At 37.6% G+C, this 15,465-nt stretch overlaps 1 protein-coding gene across 18 annotated transcripts in view; it reads right to left on the bottom strand.

The window, feature by feature from the left end:
- The window catches only part of ELAPOR2 (endosome-lysosome associated apoptosis and autophagy regulator family member 2), a 290,850-nt gene that overhangs the window by 97,760 nt on the left and 177,625 nt on the right, over positions 1-15,465 (bottom strand). For all 18 annotated transcript variants that reach the window (XR_012508246.1, XM_045510431.2, XM_045510422.2 and 15 more), the window contains 7 exons: positions 14,562-14,709; positions 11,955-12,041; positions 9,586-9,691; positions 8,402-8,554; positions 7,693-7,781; positions 2,374-2,554; positions 782-910 (listed from right to left, as the gene is read on the bottom strand). Coding sequence is in view for 17 of the 18 variants with exons in the window: in XM_045510431.2 (XP_045366387.1) it covers positions 782-910; positions 2,374-2,554; positions 7,693-7,781; positions 8,402-8,554; positions 9,586-9,691; positions 11,955-12,041; positions 14,562-14,709 (893 nt within the window). In the remaining variant the exon portion in view is untranslated. The remainder of the gene's footprint in view (positions 1-781; positions 911-2,373; positions 2,555-7,692; positions 7,782-8,401; positions 8,555-9,585; positions 9,692-11,954; positions 12,042-14,561; positions 14,710-15,465) is intronic.

Raw genomic sequence — 15,465 nt, 5'->3', positions numbered from 1 at the left:
CCCTCACTTCCTACACCCTAAGCCTGTTAATTTTGGATAGTGCTGACTTAATAGATGCAATTGAAAAACATTTTTTAACAATGATCAACTATAATATTGAGAAAAAATGAACAGATTAAAAAATGCCAATGAGTTTATAAAAGTAAAGGGTATATCGTGGTGTAAAACCCTAATATTTAAATAGATGTTAACCTATTTCTAGTGTCAAGTTTAAAAATACAAACATAGATATTGTCATTCATTCAACCAACAAATATTGCAGAATAGCCAAGTGCTAGGCTCTCTGTGCATTTAAAATATTAGAAAAAAATATAATTCAGCAACCACCCTATGGAGCTCTGCCAGGTCTTCAGTAAGTGAGGTTCACATACTTTGTAAACACTTCATAGGCAAGGGGAGTTAGAGATGATGTGACTCCTCACCATGGCCCAGTGCTGGGCCAGACCGAACCAATCCAGGCAGAAATGCTTTCACACAGTGGTATGTATACAGGATGACTCTTTCAAGTGGCAAAGAACATAAATGTCATTACCTCCCTTGGTGATCTATTCTGGTATTTATAAAAACCATAGTGACCCTCCATATCTACGTCAAAACTGACTCTAAAAATAGTTTATATTCTTACAGGAAAGTCATGTGGCTATGACACCGCATTCACTATTTTTATATAAGAGCTGGAGGACAGGCAAGCAGTCAGATGACAAGAGGTTCCTCATACCCATATACTTAGTGTGTTTTCAGACAGGTTCAAATGCACTGAGTAGGCTGATTCTGAACTCACCATTCATTCCGTCACACTTGGAATTCCCAACATTGAAGCAGGAGGTTTTCATATTGCCAGGAAGGACATTCCACCATTTATATTCAAACCCCAGTGCAGGCTCTGTCCCTGCTGGACACGGTCTACATTCTACAGGAGGCAAGTGGGGCAAACAATCACAATTAAACTGCATCTGGACAATTTCCTCTTCCTCTGTTCCAAGCACTACTCAACTGTAATTAGCAGAGAGGTAAGTGGGAAGGACAGGTATTAAACCATCAATTCCCTTAAGAGTTAACGTTTTCCAGAACAATCTGGAAAGAAAAATCATTCTGGATAGAGTATATCCATATATACTTGGACAAGGAAAAGAACACAAAATCTTTTAAAATAAATGTTCCTTTCATTTCTGGGAGTAACTGCTAATACTGAATTCCTCTGCATATGAAGAGTCATTCTGAAACAAGTTCTCTTCCATGTCAATTTAGAATCAGTTTCCTCCACCTCGTAAATAAGGAAATATTCCACTATTTCTATTAGTTACTAAACTTAACAGAATAGTACACCACTTAATTACAGACTGATTATTTGAAATTCAAAATACTGGCTATACTGGAAAGTGATGATGGAAGTTGAAGGGTGGGGAAATGGTTATATTTATAAATAAATCTGATTTAAATTAACTTCCACAACATTGACATACAAAGGTTTTTTTAAGACCACTTTTTAATTTAGCCAAGACACTTTGCATTATCACATCAGCAAGAGAACAGGTAGAGAGAGAAAATGCTCATCGAGCAAGCATCTCCTGGTACCAAAGTCCTACAGAAGACATTTTTACACACCCTGCTTGATAACCACAAGCTAGCCATATTCAAGTAAGATACTTGCAACAAAAATGCACTGTAATCTTTGTCTAATAAAAATTTAAAATTTCTTTAATTTCTCTTCCTCCATTTTATTTTTATTTATTTATTTATTTTTGGTCAGGGAGACGTAATTAGGTTTATTTATTTATTTAATTTTAATGGAAGTACTAGAGATTGAACCCAGGACCTCATGCATGCTATGCATGCACTCTACCACTGAGCTATAGCCTCCCCCTGCCTAATAAAATTAAAACAAATTCTATAACCACTTTCTTTATTTGTTAAGTGTTAAATTTTCCCCAAATATACACTTTGAAACAATCTACTTAGGGACTATTTTAATTGCCATCTGATCAAAATAATCAATTTTTTCTATTATTATAGCACAAATTGTGATTGCTCCAAAGCTGAAATAGAAGTTATATTTTATGCTTGCATTAATATATGTGCACATACACACACTGGAAAAGGATTGCTTATCCTTAATCACATAAATTGGTGAAATTTTTTTATAAATACCCAAAGAGACATCCCATTAAGAGAGTGTTAGTTACACAAAATGCCATGAAACACTGCAGTCTCATAATCCCCTTACCATACTTCTTAACTTGTCTTCAGTCTGTGAGATAAGAAAATTATGTATTTTAAAGAACTTTCCACAAAAACAATTTAGAACAAATGTCAACATGGTCTAACAAGATGATTTTACTAAAGGTCCAATTCTTGACTCAACTGACACCCTACCCTTTGTTCCATCTGAAAACGTTCCAGGAGGACAGGGATGGCAGGAAGATGATCCATTGTTATAAAATCCTGGGTTGCAAGGTGGACAATCCTTCTTCTCTCCAGAAGGGGGCAACCGAATAGCATCTGTGAGATCCTCCCGGCAGATTTTGGGCTCTATCCACTTGTACATTATCTGCGTCTGCAAAAAGAAAAAGAAAAGAAAACAACGCTCGCAGGTCCTATAACATACTTTATTTGCTCTCAACTTCCAATAACAAAAATGTTAAATCGACAGCCTAGGTAAGGTCCAGATAGTGACAGAACTGAAGGGCCAGATGAAGAGAAGCTAAAACTTCGGTAATAAAATGAGACAAAAAGAAGAAGAAAAAAAAAAACTTTGGTAACGAAATGACCATTACTGACAAATCTCTGTACCCTGAGCAACAGGAGGCCTTACCTTGTACACAGCATGGTCTGCATCATAAAATTCCTCTTTGAAATACTCTCTCTTCCTTTGCCCCACCCAGAACACACATCATCATGTTTTGTACATAGTGATCACAAAAGAAAAAACTTATTAAAAAAAAAAATCTAGCTTCATATTTCAAACCTGTCAGTTCATAAGCACTGGTAAGTGCTCTGAGTCTTTTCCAATAACCTGATGTTAGACCACAAGACCTATAGCACGAATATTTTCTCCTAAGGCCTCCAGGCCCTGCTGCGCATGCTCTGAACATCAAGATTAAGACAGACTCTACCTTCGTGCAGAGTAGCCTTTTAAACCTTATCCTTTTTTTCTCTCTCACACATGCACACATTCACAAACAAAACAAAAAATAAAACTAAGTAGCTATACTCAGCCAAACCCAGAAAAATGTGATTGTAAAAGGATTCTTTTGGCCCAGAAACATTAAGTGGGTTAGGCATTTCAAAACAAAATTTATATGCTTAGTGAAAAAAATAAAAAGTATTCTGAATGCAAAAAGAAAAATCAATTCTTTTATGACTTAAAAAAGTCTCCCTTCATTAGCCGTATCATCTGCTGAAAGTATTGTTTCTGCTTTGAAGCAACTTCTGCAATGTAAGTCTAATATTGAAGCAGGAGAACCGAAATTAAAGACAATTCTTCGTACCTATTTCCAGCTAATGGTAAATCATATATAATAAGCCCTTTAGGCCACTCAATTTTAGTCCCAAATATTCCCTTATGGAAGAGTAAATTACCTCATCTAATGAAGGATGCTTAAGAACATGGTTTAAAAAGGAGATGTCTCAAAAGAATTATAAATAACATGTTTTTCTTTTTACAAATCTCTCTTCCTGCATTTATATTATGGCCTACGTCACAATACAGCTTAACCAGCCACTTCACCCATCTGTCTCTCTCACCATCTGTAAAATGATGGCTATTCCTACTGGAGTTTCCTAAACAGCTGAAAAATAAATTAGATCCTGTATCCATAAGGGAATCTCAATGCCTCTGAGAGAGACAATATAAAATTCAGAGAATCTAAGTAAATGAAACATCACTACATTTGGGGGATGGTCTTGTTTTAATTCTGGCTTAATGAGTACAGAAAGCAAATTTCCAATACTAGTCAATTCACAAATTTGCCAATTTACTTTGACATAAATTGCACTTAGTTTTACATGTGAGCTACTACATTTTGGGAAGAGCTGGTTTCCACGTGGCAGTGGATGCAGGGCTGAGGCTGCTCTCTGGAGGCTCACCCTGGGATCACTAGGTAATCCTCCTCACCACTTTGGGAGGTCAGTTTTATTATGCTCAAGTTTATAAAAGTGGAAACTTCAGGTAAGAGCTGTTAAACGTGCCCAAAAGTCATACACAGTTAGTAAATGGTAAAGTAGCACTAGTCAAGGAGACTCAGTTTGGTGAGGGTAAAAATAATAAAATCTGCAAATATATTTTTGACAAATGAACTAACTACATGATTTTCAATCCAAGCACAGTACATGTTTAAAAATTAGAAAGGGCACACCACTTTTAGAAGTCAAATTTCAAATGCTCTGGAGCACAAGTTGTTTGCAAAGCCTCTTGCTTCACGTGGCAGACTGATTCTGTGCCCCTCTTTCTAATGGGGACAGATGCTATCAAGTCTGGCTGACTGGGGAAAGACAATAATTAATATTAATGATACTGAGTACCAGATGGCTCACAGTGCAGGTGAAAAACCAACAATCAACTCATTCTTTGGCAAATTGAGATAAAATTATGAAATGCTTTATGAAACCAAAACCCTAATACAGCATAATTTAGCAGATTGCCATTAAGATTAACAGAAGAGCTATGGTTCCCAAGTATATTAAGCACTAGAAAAATGCATTTTGAAGAAATACATTGAAAGTATCCACCGGAAGCTGGTTTTCATATCAAAATCAAAATCAAAACCGGGAACACTAAAATTTAGACAAATTTCAGAACTGGGTTTGTCCATGGTTGCCAGCTTTCTTCCTTCAAAAGTCCCTGCACAAACGCACTAAGGTTTTGGAGACTGGCTGAACTCTCTAAGTTTAATTATACGTGCTTTAAAAGGGTTACTAACTGCCACTCCAACCTAACAGCCAAGAGACTCATGACGTTCTAACTCAGATGTCCCCAGCCAGGCAGGCTATCATGTGCCTCTCTCTGCCTCTCCCACACCTTGATCCTTTCAAGTTGCAAGCCACTGGGCGCTCATCATTTGTCTCTCTTGGAATTACCACACCATCCTGCCAAGTTGTGTCTGACCCCTCTTTCAAAGCCATGCTCAACATTCACATGTACTCTAAGCATGTCCTCAGCCCACTCATCTACGAAACAGCATACACTTAGATTCCTTTTCTATGAAGCCTCTGAGCTTTTCTGTTTTCTCTTGTGAATACCTCCTTTGTCCCTCTTCTAAATGCTTAAAAGCCTGGGTCCTCTTCTCCCATTATGTGGGAAATATCATGGGATTTAACACGGTACTGGAACTTCTAGCCAGGGCTTTACGTTAAGAAAGTGTTCCTTTAAGAACTGACGTGTGTGATGCTGAAAGGAGCTTGGAGTTACATGGTCTGGTCTCCCCAGCCATAGGGATTAGCAGGTGAACTAAGCTGTCCATCCAAAGTAACCCATGCTGGACAGAATGGTTGGTCTGAGATGGGCTCATGATTCAAGCAGGGCCAATGTGAGTCTTTTCTGAAGCTCTGGTCAGCGCTCCTATGATCAAAAGCTGTGAGGATGATAGTGCCTTGGGTGGAGATGTCAGTGGGTATCTGGCACTACAGGAAAGAACATGCCTGAGAAGGAAATCAAACTGAGCCAAGAATATCAGCGAGAAGAGCAAGGGAAAGGCTGGATAAAATTATTTGCTCTATAGTGACTTCCCAGTCATAGGAGTCAAGAGACTCCTGCCCTGCCTCTCCCAATCTCAATTTTGAAAAGTAAATTTAAATTCATTAGTGTAATTTTATAATTATTCCCAAGGGTAGAAGCAAAGCTGACACCCTGCTTTATCATCATTAAAAGGAAACGTTTATCACATCCCAGAGTGGCAAGGGTAGGGGGGACCACTTTTTACTCTGAGATAAAACTGACAAAAAAAAAAAGTTACTCTGTCTAGTTCTAGTATCCAAGATAAATAAATCCGTAAGCCTTTTCTAAAAGTCGCTGACTCCTTTACAAAACAACCTTATGCTGGTGACTTATGCAAGCAGGTATGAGATAACCTTTGTTGCTATGATGAACAAGTGAGAAGGCTTGCTTTTCAACCACAAACAGCTTAAGCAAAAATCCAATTTTCAGTTTTCTGTATTCTTGGGAGGTTTTTTTTTCCCCCCTTTAAATTTCTGTTGCATTTTTTATTTAGCAAGCCAGGTCTTCTAAAGGTTGGATTATCTTAGAAATCATTTTGGCAAGTTAACATTTTCTCTTTTATAAATACTTTATATCTGAGATTTTCTTTGACACAAATAAATTTTGATTTTACTAATTTGAGCTCATTGTTGAAGCACATTGAGGTCTTTCTGAATCTTAATATTGTCACTCTTCCCCACTTTATTGATTTACAATTTATTCCTAATGTCTTCACGCAAGTTAAGGATTTTTCAATTAAATGATAAAAATAAGTGATCTGAACTCATGTTCTTCTTGCTATGAGTTAGGATATGTGTACTTTGTTAAATTTATATTCTGATGGCAAATACTTGATACTAACTACACTCCTAGTTAATATCAACTACACTCCTAGCTGATAGCCACTTATCAAATCAAATGTTTTACATATAGTTTTCAATTAGCCATATATTCATTAAACTATATTATTTGGTCCACAATTCTCCATCTTATCCAGAGGGAGATCATGAGAAGCTCTACCAAGTATCTTGCTAACATTAAAAGATGACCTTTTTGGTAGAGTATGTGCCCATTATCACTGGTCAAGATTCTTTTGGGCTCAAGTCTCTAGCACTGAATCTGTGCATATGTTTATACCTCACTCAACATATGTAAAAACTGGGCTCTGAGCAACCTTTAGAAAATGAAACACATAAAAATTTCAAGCTAACTCACTACTATTGTTAGAGCAGACAGATAGCTAGATATGAGCAGAGAAACCATATATCTTGTAAGCAGGGGGGCGGGGGTGTCCTTGGGCAGACAGAGAAAAGTAGGAACCTTCAGACTGACAAGAAATAACACATTTTGGAGTGACAAGTGTCCTGGAGGCACATGAAGAAAGATGGGGAAAAGCAATAATCTCCAGCGTCCAAGTGTAACCTTTTGCTCATTCTGCCCTCATTACAATAAAATTAGCCTTGCAGATTAGAAGTATCCATCATGCACTGACGCCATGACATTTCCGATCTAGACTAAATAAGGACAAAAATCCCTCCTCCCCTCAGGAAGGTGGAGCTGGGATGGAGACCAGGGAATAAGACTCCAAACCCTTCCCTCCCCAGTGAATATTCCACCCATACTTTTTTCACCCTACGTAACCAGCCTGCCAACAAAACTCAGTGCAGCCTGAGTCTGCCCACTCTCCCCTGAGAGTGTCCTGTCCCTTAATAAAACCTCATTTTTACTTTCTTGACCTCCGTGTTTCGCCTCTGAACTCTTCCTGTGATGAGACAAGAACCTACTCTCCAGTAACAACAGCACTAATAAGCAGTAGATGTGAAAATCAAAGCCAGGAAGACAAGCTTCAGAGTCGAAATTCTTAAACTTCCTCTGTGCTACTTGCACATGTGTGCTATGAATCAGCTCAATTAACTCTCTCATCAACAAATTCGAGCCTGCTCAAATTGGGAAGAGAGTTGGGTAACTGTGGGGTGGAGCTGACTGAACACGGCCTGTACCTTTCCTTCCTCATCACATGGAGTGTGGATCTGGAAATAGTCTTTAGTGGTACAGGGAGGGCGCTCCGTGCACTCACTGGATCCTTCTTCTGCAACAGAAAAATGCATTTCAGAAATGAGTCATTTACGTGGTGACTCTCAGAAAAGGCCAATGTGAAAATAAAAATTTTTTAAAAGCAGACAACTGAAAAGTAACAATAACCTCTCCAAAGGAATTTAGGTAGAACTAGCGAGGCTTCAAGAAAATAAAAGCCTGTATTTTTATTTTCCCTAAAGCAAAAAATGTTTCCATGATACACAAGGAGCGTATCATAGTTTTTCCAAGAAACATTAAATTTCTTCCATTATCACTGGACATTGTAAGTTTGGAACAAACTGAAAGTTTCTAAGTACATCTCCAAGCCAACATGTCAACCAGAAGTACAATATGAACTTTCTCAGGTTAGTATAAACATCTCCCAAACAGTTATCTGTGGGGCGTGGGAAAGAAAAAATTACAGACAAAGGGCAAAGTCACACAGAAAGAGGTAATAAGAAGTCTTATTTTCATCCAGTCAATACTGAATGACTTTAGCATTGGTTTCTGACCCACTGTTTTCATCACATTTTGTGTGTGATTTCTGGCTTATGACTATACACTCTCGACAAACATCAATTTAGACAGAAAAGAACAAGGAGCATAAACTGGAGTTTATACTGAGAGTCTTACCTGAAAACTGAGAGTCCTCGTCACACTTGATGCATTCTTTGGCTCCTTTCTCAGAATAGGTGTTTCTGGGACAAACTTGGCAGATGAACGACCCCGGTTTGTTGCTGAAGGTACCTGGCTTGCATGGAAAGCATTCTGACGTGTATGCCACCCCTGTGGTATGGGAAACAGAGCGTGGCAGAGAGGACCCAATGGCAACAGCACATCAGTAAATTCTCCCTCTGTGAGAAGTCAGAGGGAAATATTAACCGTAAGCTCAGCCCGGGTCCTTTACAGCCCATTAATTCAACACTGAAAAGGTATTTACTGTGTGCAAGGAATTGGGATAGATATTGAGTTAAGCATAGTAAGTACAGCCAATAAGAGATTCAGATTTGACAGAGGTATACAGTCAATGTATAAACTCAACAGTCAAAAGGTAACTCCACTAATCAGAACGGGACAAACTCTAAGGTTCCTCCAAGTGCATAAGCTACCATTGTCTCATCTCTATGGCTTCCTGTTCCCTTTTTCTCCACTGCTCACTAAGGCACAAGTAAGACCCTAGGAAACGCTCAGACTTTTCTTCTGGTTTACAATTCCAGCCTTTGCCAGCAGATGTCCCTACGACTAACGAATTAACGTCACAGGAACAAGTACTCAAAACATAAAAACGTAAGCCAAACTTCAATAAAGGAGTGTCACTGCTTTAATTAAAAGCAGCCGTAATTGAGAATGAACCATGCCAGGGTTTACTGGCCACTCTCCTGAGCCAGAAGAGGCCCAGCTTGTTCAGAGAGGCTAACAGTGTAGGAGACATCCAGGCCGAGATGTTTATTTCAGTGTTATTTTTATGGATACAGTGGTGACCAGAATAAGCACTATGCCGGCACAACAGAGATTTCTCAACTGAATAACAGGCTGTTATTAATAAAGATTATTTTCTTTTATTTAAAGATACCTACAATTGTCATTATGTTTACTTTTTCACAAAGATTAAAAAATTCAGTTTAGGGTAGAGGAAAAAACAAAAAACAAAAAACTCCAGTGAACTTGCCAGGAATAAAACCAGGGTCTCTAGACTTGTATGATGCCTAACATATTAATTTCTGTCCCATATGCCCTTGAAACCAATAATATAATCCAGATTTTAACTAACTCTAAAATATGACAGGTGACCACTAAAGCTGATTGCTGTGAAATACCTTCAATTGTGATATTTTTTACCAACACTGGCTTGACTGCCTTAGAACCCATAAGGATGCCCGTAGTTCTCCAGTACAGGATGTTTGTGCCTGATTTCAACATTACCTGTAAAGAGACGAACAAGACACTCAAGGTTAGATAAACCCTGCCACTTCCAACCACACCTAAAAGCTAACCCCTTGCACTTTTCAATGCACTACGATGAAACATCATTAATTTGGAACCCATTAATTTAAACCTACTGTTAATTCAGACCTAAGCTCTGCTTAAATTCACATTTTCTTAAAACAAATTAGTTTGCCAACCCCTCCAAAAAAACATAGTACTGAAGGAGGAAAAGAAACTCCTTCAAGCCTGAACAAAAAAGATAAAATGATTTTCAAATCATTTGCATGAAGTCTTGGTTTATATTTAAAAGGGACTCATTTTAGAGAGTGAAAGGCATTTAGCCCAATTATATATTTATTTGGCTGCCACTATTCATAAGTAGATCTCTGGGCTCTGAAAATGAAAAAGTAACAGAGTGAGTTCTTTCCTTTCAAAACTATTTAATAAGCAACACTGCAATAGCAACAGAGGAAAAACAGTACTGGTCTTACAGGATAACCTGATTCAGCTCTATGACTCCAGAACTTAACTGATACTACATCTGATATTTGCTTTCTTTGCCACCAGAACATTTTTATTTTTAACAATCAAATTACTTTTCTGATAAATTCCATGCTTATTCAGTCAAGCAAACTAACTGTAAGGGTGGCTTGTTTTCTTATTTGCCACCATTATTCTTCTATGCAGTATCTGGCAGGCCAAATTCAGGCAGTATAAAACTCACAACATATCCGACTACTTTTCCCTGCCAGAGATTCAGAGAAGTAACGTGCTAAGTACTTTCCTCTTGTATTAGGTCTCTAAGTGACAAAAGCATATTTGTTGCCAAGGTTTACTTGTACCTTCAAAGCCCAGCAGCCTGAATGCTTGGGTGAATGGATCTTAAGTGGTACTAAACATATGGATCAAAAAAATTACTCTGAAAGGGTACATGATATTAATCCCTCAGGGATGAGGTACCTGCTACTGCACAAAGGCAATGACAGATAGCAACTTACTGAGAGAGAGTTCAGTCTGCACTGCAGGCACCACACTAGGCCATCCCCACATAACTCATTTAACCCTGCAAGATTGCTCCTGCTTCTCACATGAACTCTCAGACTCCAAGAGAAAGAAACACAACTGCCTAAAGAAACACAACTACTATAAACCAGACTTCGATTTTAAATCCATGTCTCACTCTGAAGGGACAATGCCTCAGATAATGACAGATTCAGAGACTGTGTTACCCAATAACTGCCTCGAGGCATTTGGAACTGTCCTTGGAGAAGAAAGCAGTTACTTTACGGGATACAACCAGAGAGGGCAAAACTTTGAGCAATGGGTGGCAAAGAGATAGAAAGCAGCCTCCAGTCAGGAGTGAACTGTGTGATGTGCAGAGCTGTTCAACAATGGAGTCAGCACAGTCCTCAACAAGACAAGCTTGAAAATCACTCAGTGGGGAGACTGCAGAGAAAGTTGGACAAAAGGAACTCAAGGGTCCTTCTGACGCCAAGAGCTACTGATTCTCTTTCATGTGACGGGCACAGCAGTAAACTTACACACCCAGAGGTTCTGTATATTAGTTTTGGTTGGACACACTTTTTTTAACTCTTATATTTTTTGAAGTGTAGTCAGTTTACAATGTTACTTTCATGTGTCAAGCAAAGCAATTCAGTTATATATGTATATACATTTTTTCAGATTCTCTTCCATTACAGCTCATTACAAGAAATCAAATATAGTCCCCTTGCTATACAGTAGGTCCTTATTGTTTATCTATTTTACATATAGTAATACGTATTTATTAACCCCAAACTCCTAGTTTACCCCTCCCTGACTTCCCCCTTGTTAACCAGTTTGTTTTCTATGTCCACAAGTCTATTTCTGGTTTGTAAATAAAATTTGGGTTTTTTTTTTTTTTAGATTCCACACATAAGCGACATCATATGATATCTGTCTTTCTCTGTCTGACTTACTTCACTTAGTATGATAATTGAGTAGACTTATTTCTTGTTAATGCCCCTTTGAAAAGGAGGAAAGTTAAGAGTGTGTGGGGGATAGGGCAGGGAGAGGGAGAAAAGGGCAAAGAAAGTAGGAAAATAATACTAGGAAGAGCTTGAGTCCATGATACTCAGGGGCAATTTCCTTCCTAACTAGAAATTTCTACATTAATAAACAATTTTGACTTTTTTTCTTAAAGTAAACTTTAAAAAAATAGGTTGGTAAACGGAAAGAGAAGAATGGAGCTGGTGGGAGAGCAGAACAGATAGAAACTTACAGAATGAGAGCCCCATTCTCCATTGTCTGTGAGTTTTACCCACTTGTCAGCGGTGGTGTCCATCTCCTGGCACTGATCATTCTGAATCTGTAGATTAAACACAAGGGCCCCAGTAAAGCTCCTTGAATGATGGCTTTAATTAAATTTGTTACTCAGCACCGGACAGGGCTGCAAGAGCTTCTTTCAATGCACACTAAACAGTGGCCATGAGTAATTCTCAACAAGTAAACACACCAAGACCTCTGGACCTAAGTGACAACTGCTCATGAGTGAGTAGTTCTCAGTACACCATCCTTATTATTGTAACAAAGAGAATAGCCCATTAAGAAGTAGGGGAGGCAGGCAAGCAGGAGCCTGGGAGGCAGAGGAGGAGAGGGCAGTTAATACTGAAAAGTCACATAAAGGAGAAAAAGTCATTAAAAAATTTAAAAGCTTGCATTCACCATGCGGGCCCAATAGTATAAAAAATAAAGTTTATTTTTATGAGATTCAGGGCAGTAAAATTTTAAATTAATAAATAAATGAAATCTGCTTTGTTTTCAGTTCCCCAGGACTTAATCCAAATATGCAGTAAGTGGCTACAGCCAAAGTCAAAGTCCCCAGTTTGTATTTGGGGGCAAATGTTAATGATATGCCATGCCAATTCAAATGATGATGGCCAACACCTTTAGCACCAAACACTTTGTGCTTTCCAGACAATTCTTGAAGATGCCTAGGAGTTGGGACATACTTTTCCAGGCCTACAAAGAATACATAGACATCAAAAAGTGGGCCATTTTCATAGTCTCACACAACAGTCAGCAACGGAGTAGGGTTAAAATAATATCTCATCACCTATACTTCTGCCAAAATGAATACTTCTCTCTTCTCTAAATCATTTTTCCACTTCATTCATTCTCCTGATCAGTTTTACAAACAATATTAAAATCTTTTCCAGAAGAATCATTTCCTAAAGAGTTTCTAACTAGAAAATAGATCCTTTTAATAGCCAAATACCAGCGATTATCAACTACTGAACATATTTGGTTTAATTGAATCTAAGTGTCATATTTATAAACATAATGACAATTCTAGTGCAAGTGTTAAGCCATTTTTAAACAGATATGGACCCTGAATCTATCATTGGTGGTTCATGTTCGGTTAAGCTGAAAGCTTTTTTTTTTTCAGCTGAAATCAGACATCATGTGTTATTGTGACATTCTACTAGCCTTCTGGAGACCTGAGCTCTGTTGTTCACTCCAAAAGTAACTTGTAAAGGTATAACCTTGATCCAATTACTTAGTCTCTCCAGGTTTCAGTTTCATCATTTGAAAAAAATAAAGTGTGGAAGGGAGAGCTGAATGAAATTTCCAGACTCCTAAAATTAAATACTTTAGTGCTTTCAATTATGCAATGTTCACAAGTACAACTGCATCTCTCAGTCTTCAGATATTTCCTTTCCATTAACCATTAGCATGATGACTATAAGGTGTTGACCCCCTGAGTCAATAAATTGCAATCTATAAAGCTGAAATGCCAGTAAAAGAAGGAATATGAACTCGACATCCCTTCTCAGTCTAAAACCAGAAGAACAAAGGCATCATTGAAAGGAAGTAATGAAACTTCATGCCTTAAGAGTATCTTTACTGACAACTCTCAAAGGACTTAATGGACAACATAAAACTAAATGCTTATTCCAACAATTACACAATTACCTTGCTTCTTAACTTTATTTTAGTTTAGTACTATTGCAAGAATGTCCCACGGAATAGGGGTTCACTCTGAGAAGTGTCTTGCAAACAAAGTGTAACTTAAATAGCAAATCTGTCTGAATATTGCTTACCATCTTAAACTCATCAAAGGAAGTTAGAGCTAAGAGGCTCTGCCAACAATTCACTTTACAAAAAGGAATGCTGAGGGCTGGAAAGTTAACGTACTTGTCCAGTAACACTCAACTTGCAACTGCACAGTTGGGACCTGAGCCAGAATCTCTTGACTTCAAATCTAAGGCTCATACCTTCATGGAAGGTATCTCTTCCTAGCAAAGCTTTGATTTAGAAATTTCCATTATCAAGAGCAATATAAATTTGTTCTAGAATTACTACCCCATTTATTCCCAAAGTCTGGACCACAGGAACGTTTTACAAGATATTTTCCCAGTTACTTGCACAACACACACACTTTTTTTTTTGGTTTATGAAGTCAATCTGAAGACTTTTTCTCAAGCATTTGAGTCACTGCCTCAACAAATATTTGTGAGATTAGATATGGTTTATATAGAATAGTTAAATAATTTTCGTGGTAACAGCCCATTCTGTTAGACTATTATTTTTATCCTGTATTATGCAATGCTATTTAATCTCTTGCCAGAGACATGAATTATCTCATTCATTGATTCCTTATATCCAAAAGTAAAATAAGCCAAATGTTATTCTACAAGGTGAGAGCTCAAAGGTAAGGAAACAATATTAACCAGAAAATATTATAAAAATAAACATTTCATATCAAAAGCTCCAGTTAACACACAAAAAACCAAGAAGGAATACAATGGAATGGGGACAATCGATGAAGAGAAATTTTACATGGAAGTCCTTTAAAAAGTAAATCCTAGAATATAAAAGGCCTTACAAAGAACTCAAAGAAGATGTTGTTGTCGACATACTGGTACTCAAAGAAGACATAACCCGACTTCTTAAGGTGCACAGCGTAGATCAAGGATACCGTGCAGTCATCACGATTTGACTCTATGTAATTTCCACGGGGAATCCAAGAAGAGCTGTGGAAACAAAACCATTTCACATTAGCGTCGGGAAATGGAAAACATTTCTGGTCACAAGTTTTGTAACTCAGATTCAATAGTGGTTCCATCAGCGAAGCACAGCAGAGAAGTTCGAAGCTCTTGGGGACCTCAAAGACCAACGCCGTTATTGGGAAAAGGTTCATTTCTTGACACATGACTTCCTAATTTGTGACAAGGTTATTCAATCAATTTGCTGTGGAACTGCTATTTTTCACCAAAACTTTGATCAATAAATAGGTGATCACTAATTCCAGTAGTCTTAGATGGAACTATTCTCTCACACAACATCTAATGTTTTATTAACAAATATACACCTGGCAGAGGAATGCAGGGGATCCTTGATAATGAAAGAAGCAACTGTCCTAGAAAAGTGAACCTAAATAACATATAGAGATAGTCTCACAGTGCATCATAGGGGTGAAAGCCTGATTAGAATTTTTATCTGAAAAATAAAATGAAAAATTAAGAAAATACATTAGTGAACAAAATCTGGGTTGTAAATCTAACCATAAGCTAATTCTTAGATTAACCAATAATAAGTTATGTGTTAACTTTTTGGCCAAAAAAAATTTCTAACCAAACTGTATGAGAGCACAACTCAATATCCTTCTCTACAAATTTAACTTTCTATGTGGATGGTAAGAGTGAGATTTTGGCAAATTCTCTTCTTTTCACTAACAGAAAAGAAATTTCAAGTGATAGGCTGAAACTTCTACATCCTAACACAACTCA

This window comes from Camelus bactrianus, chromosome 7 (genome assembly GCF_048773025.1).
Source record: "Camelus bactrianus isolate YW-2024 breed Bactrian camel chromosome 7, ASM4877302v1, whole genome shotgun sequence".
Lineage (NCBI taxonomy): Eukaryota > Metazoa > Chordata > Mammalia > Artiodactyla > Camelidae > Camelus > Camelus bactrianus.
This window is presented reverse-complemented; position numbering and strand designations above follow the sequence as displayed.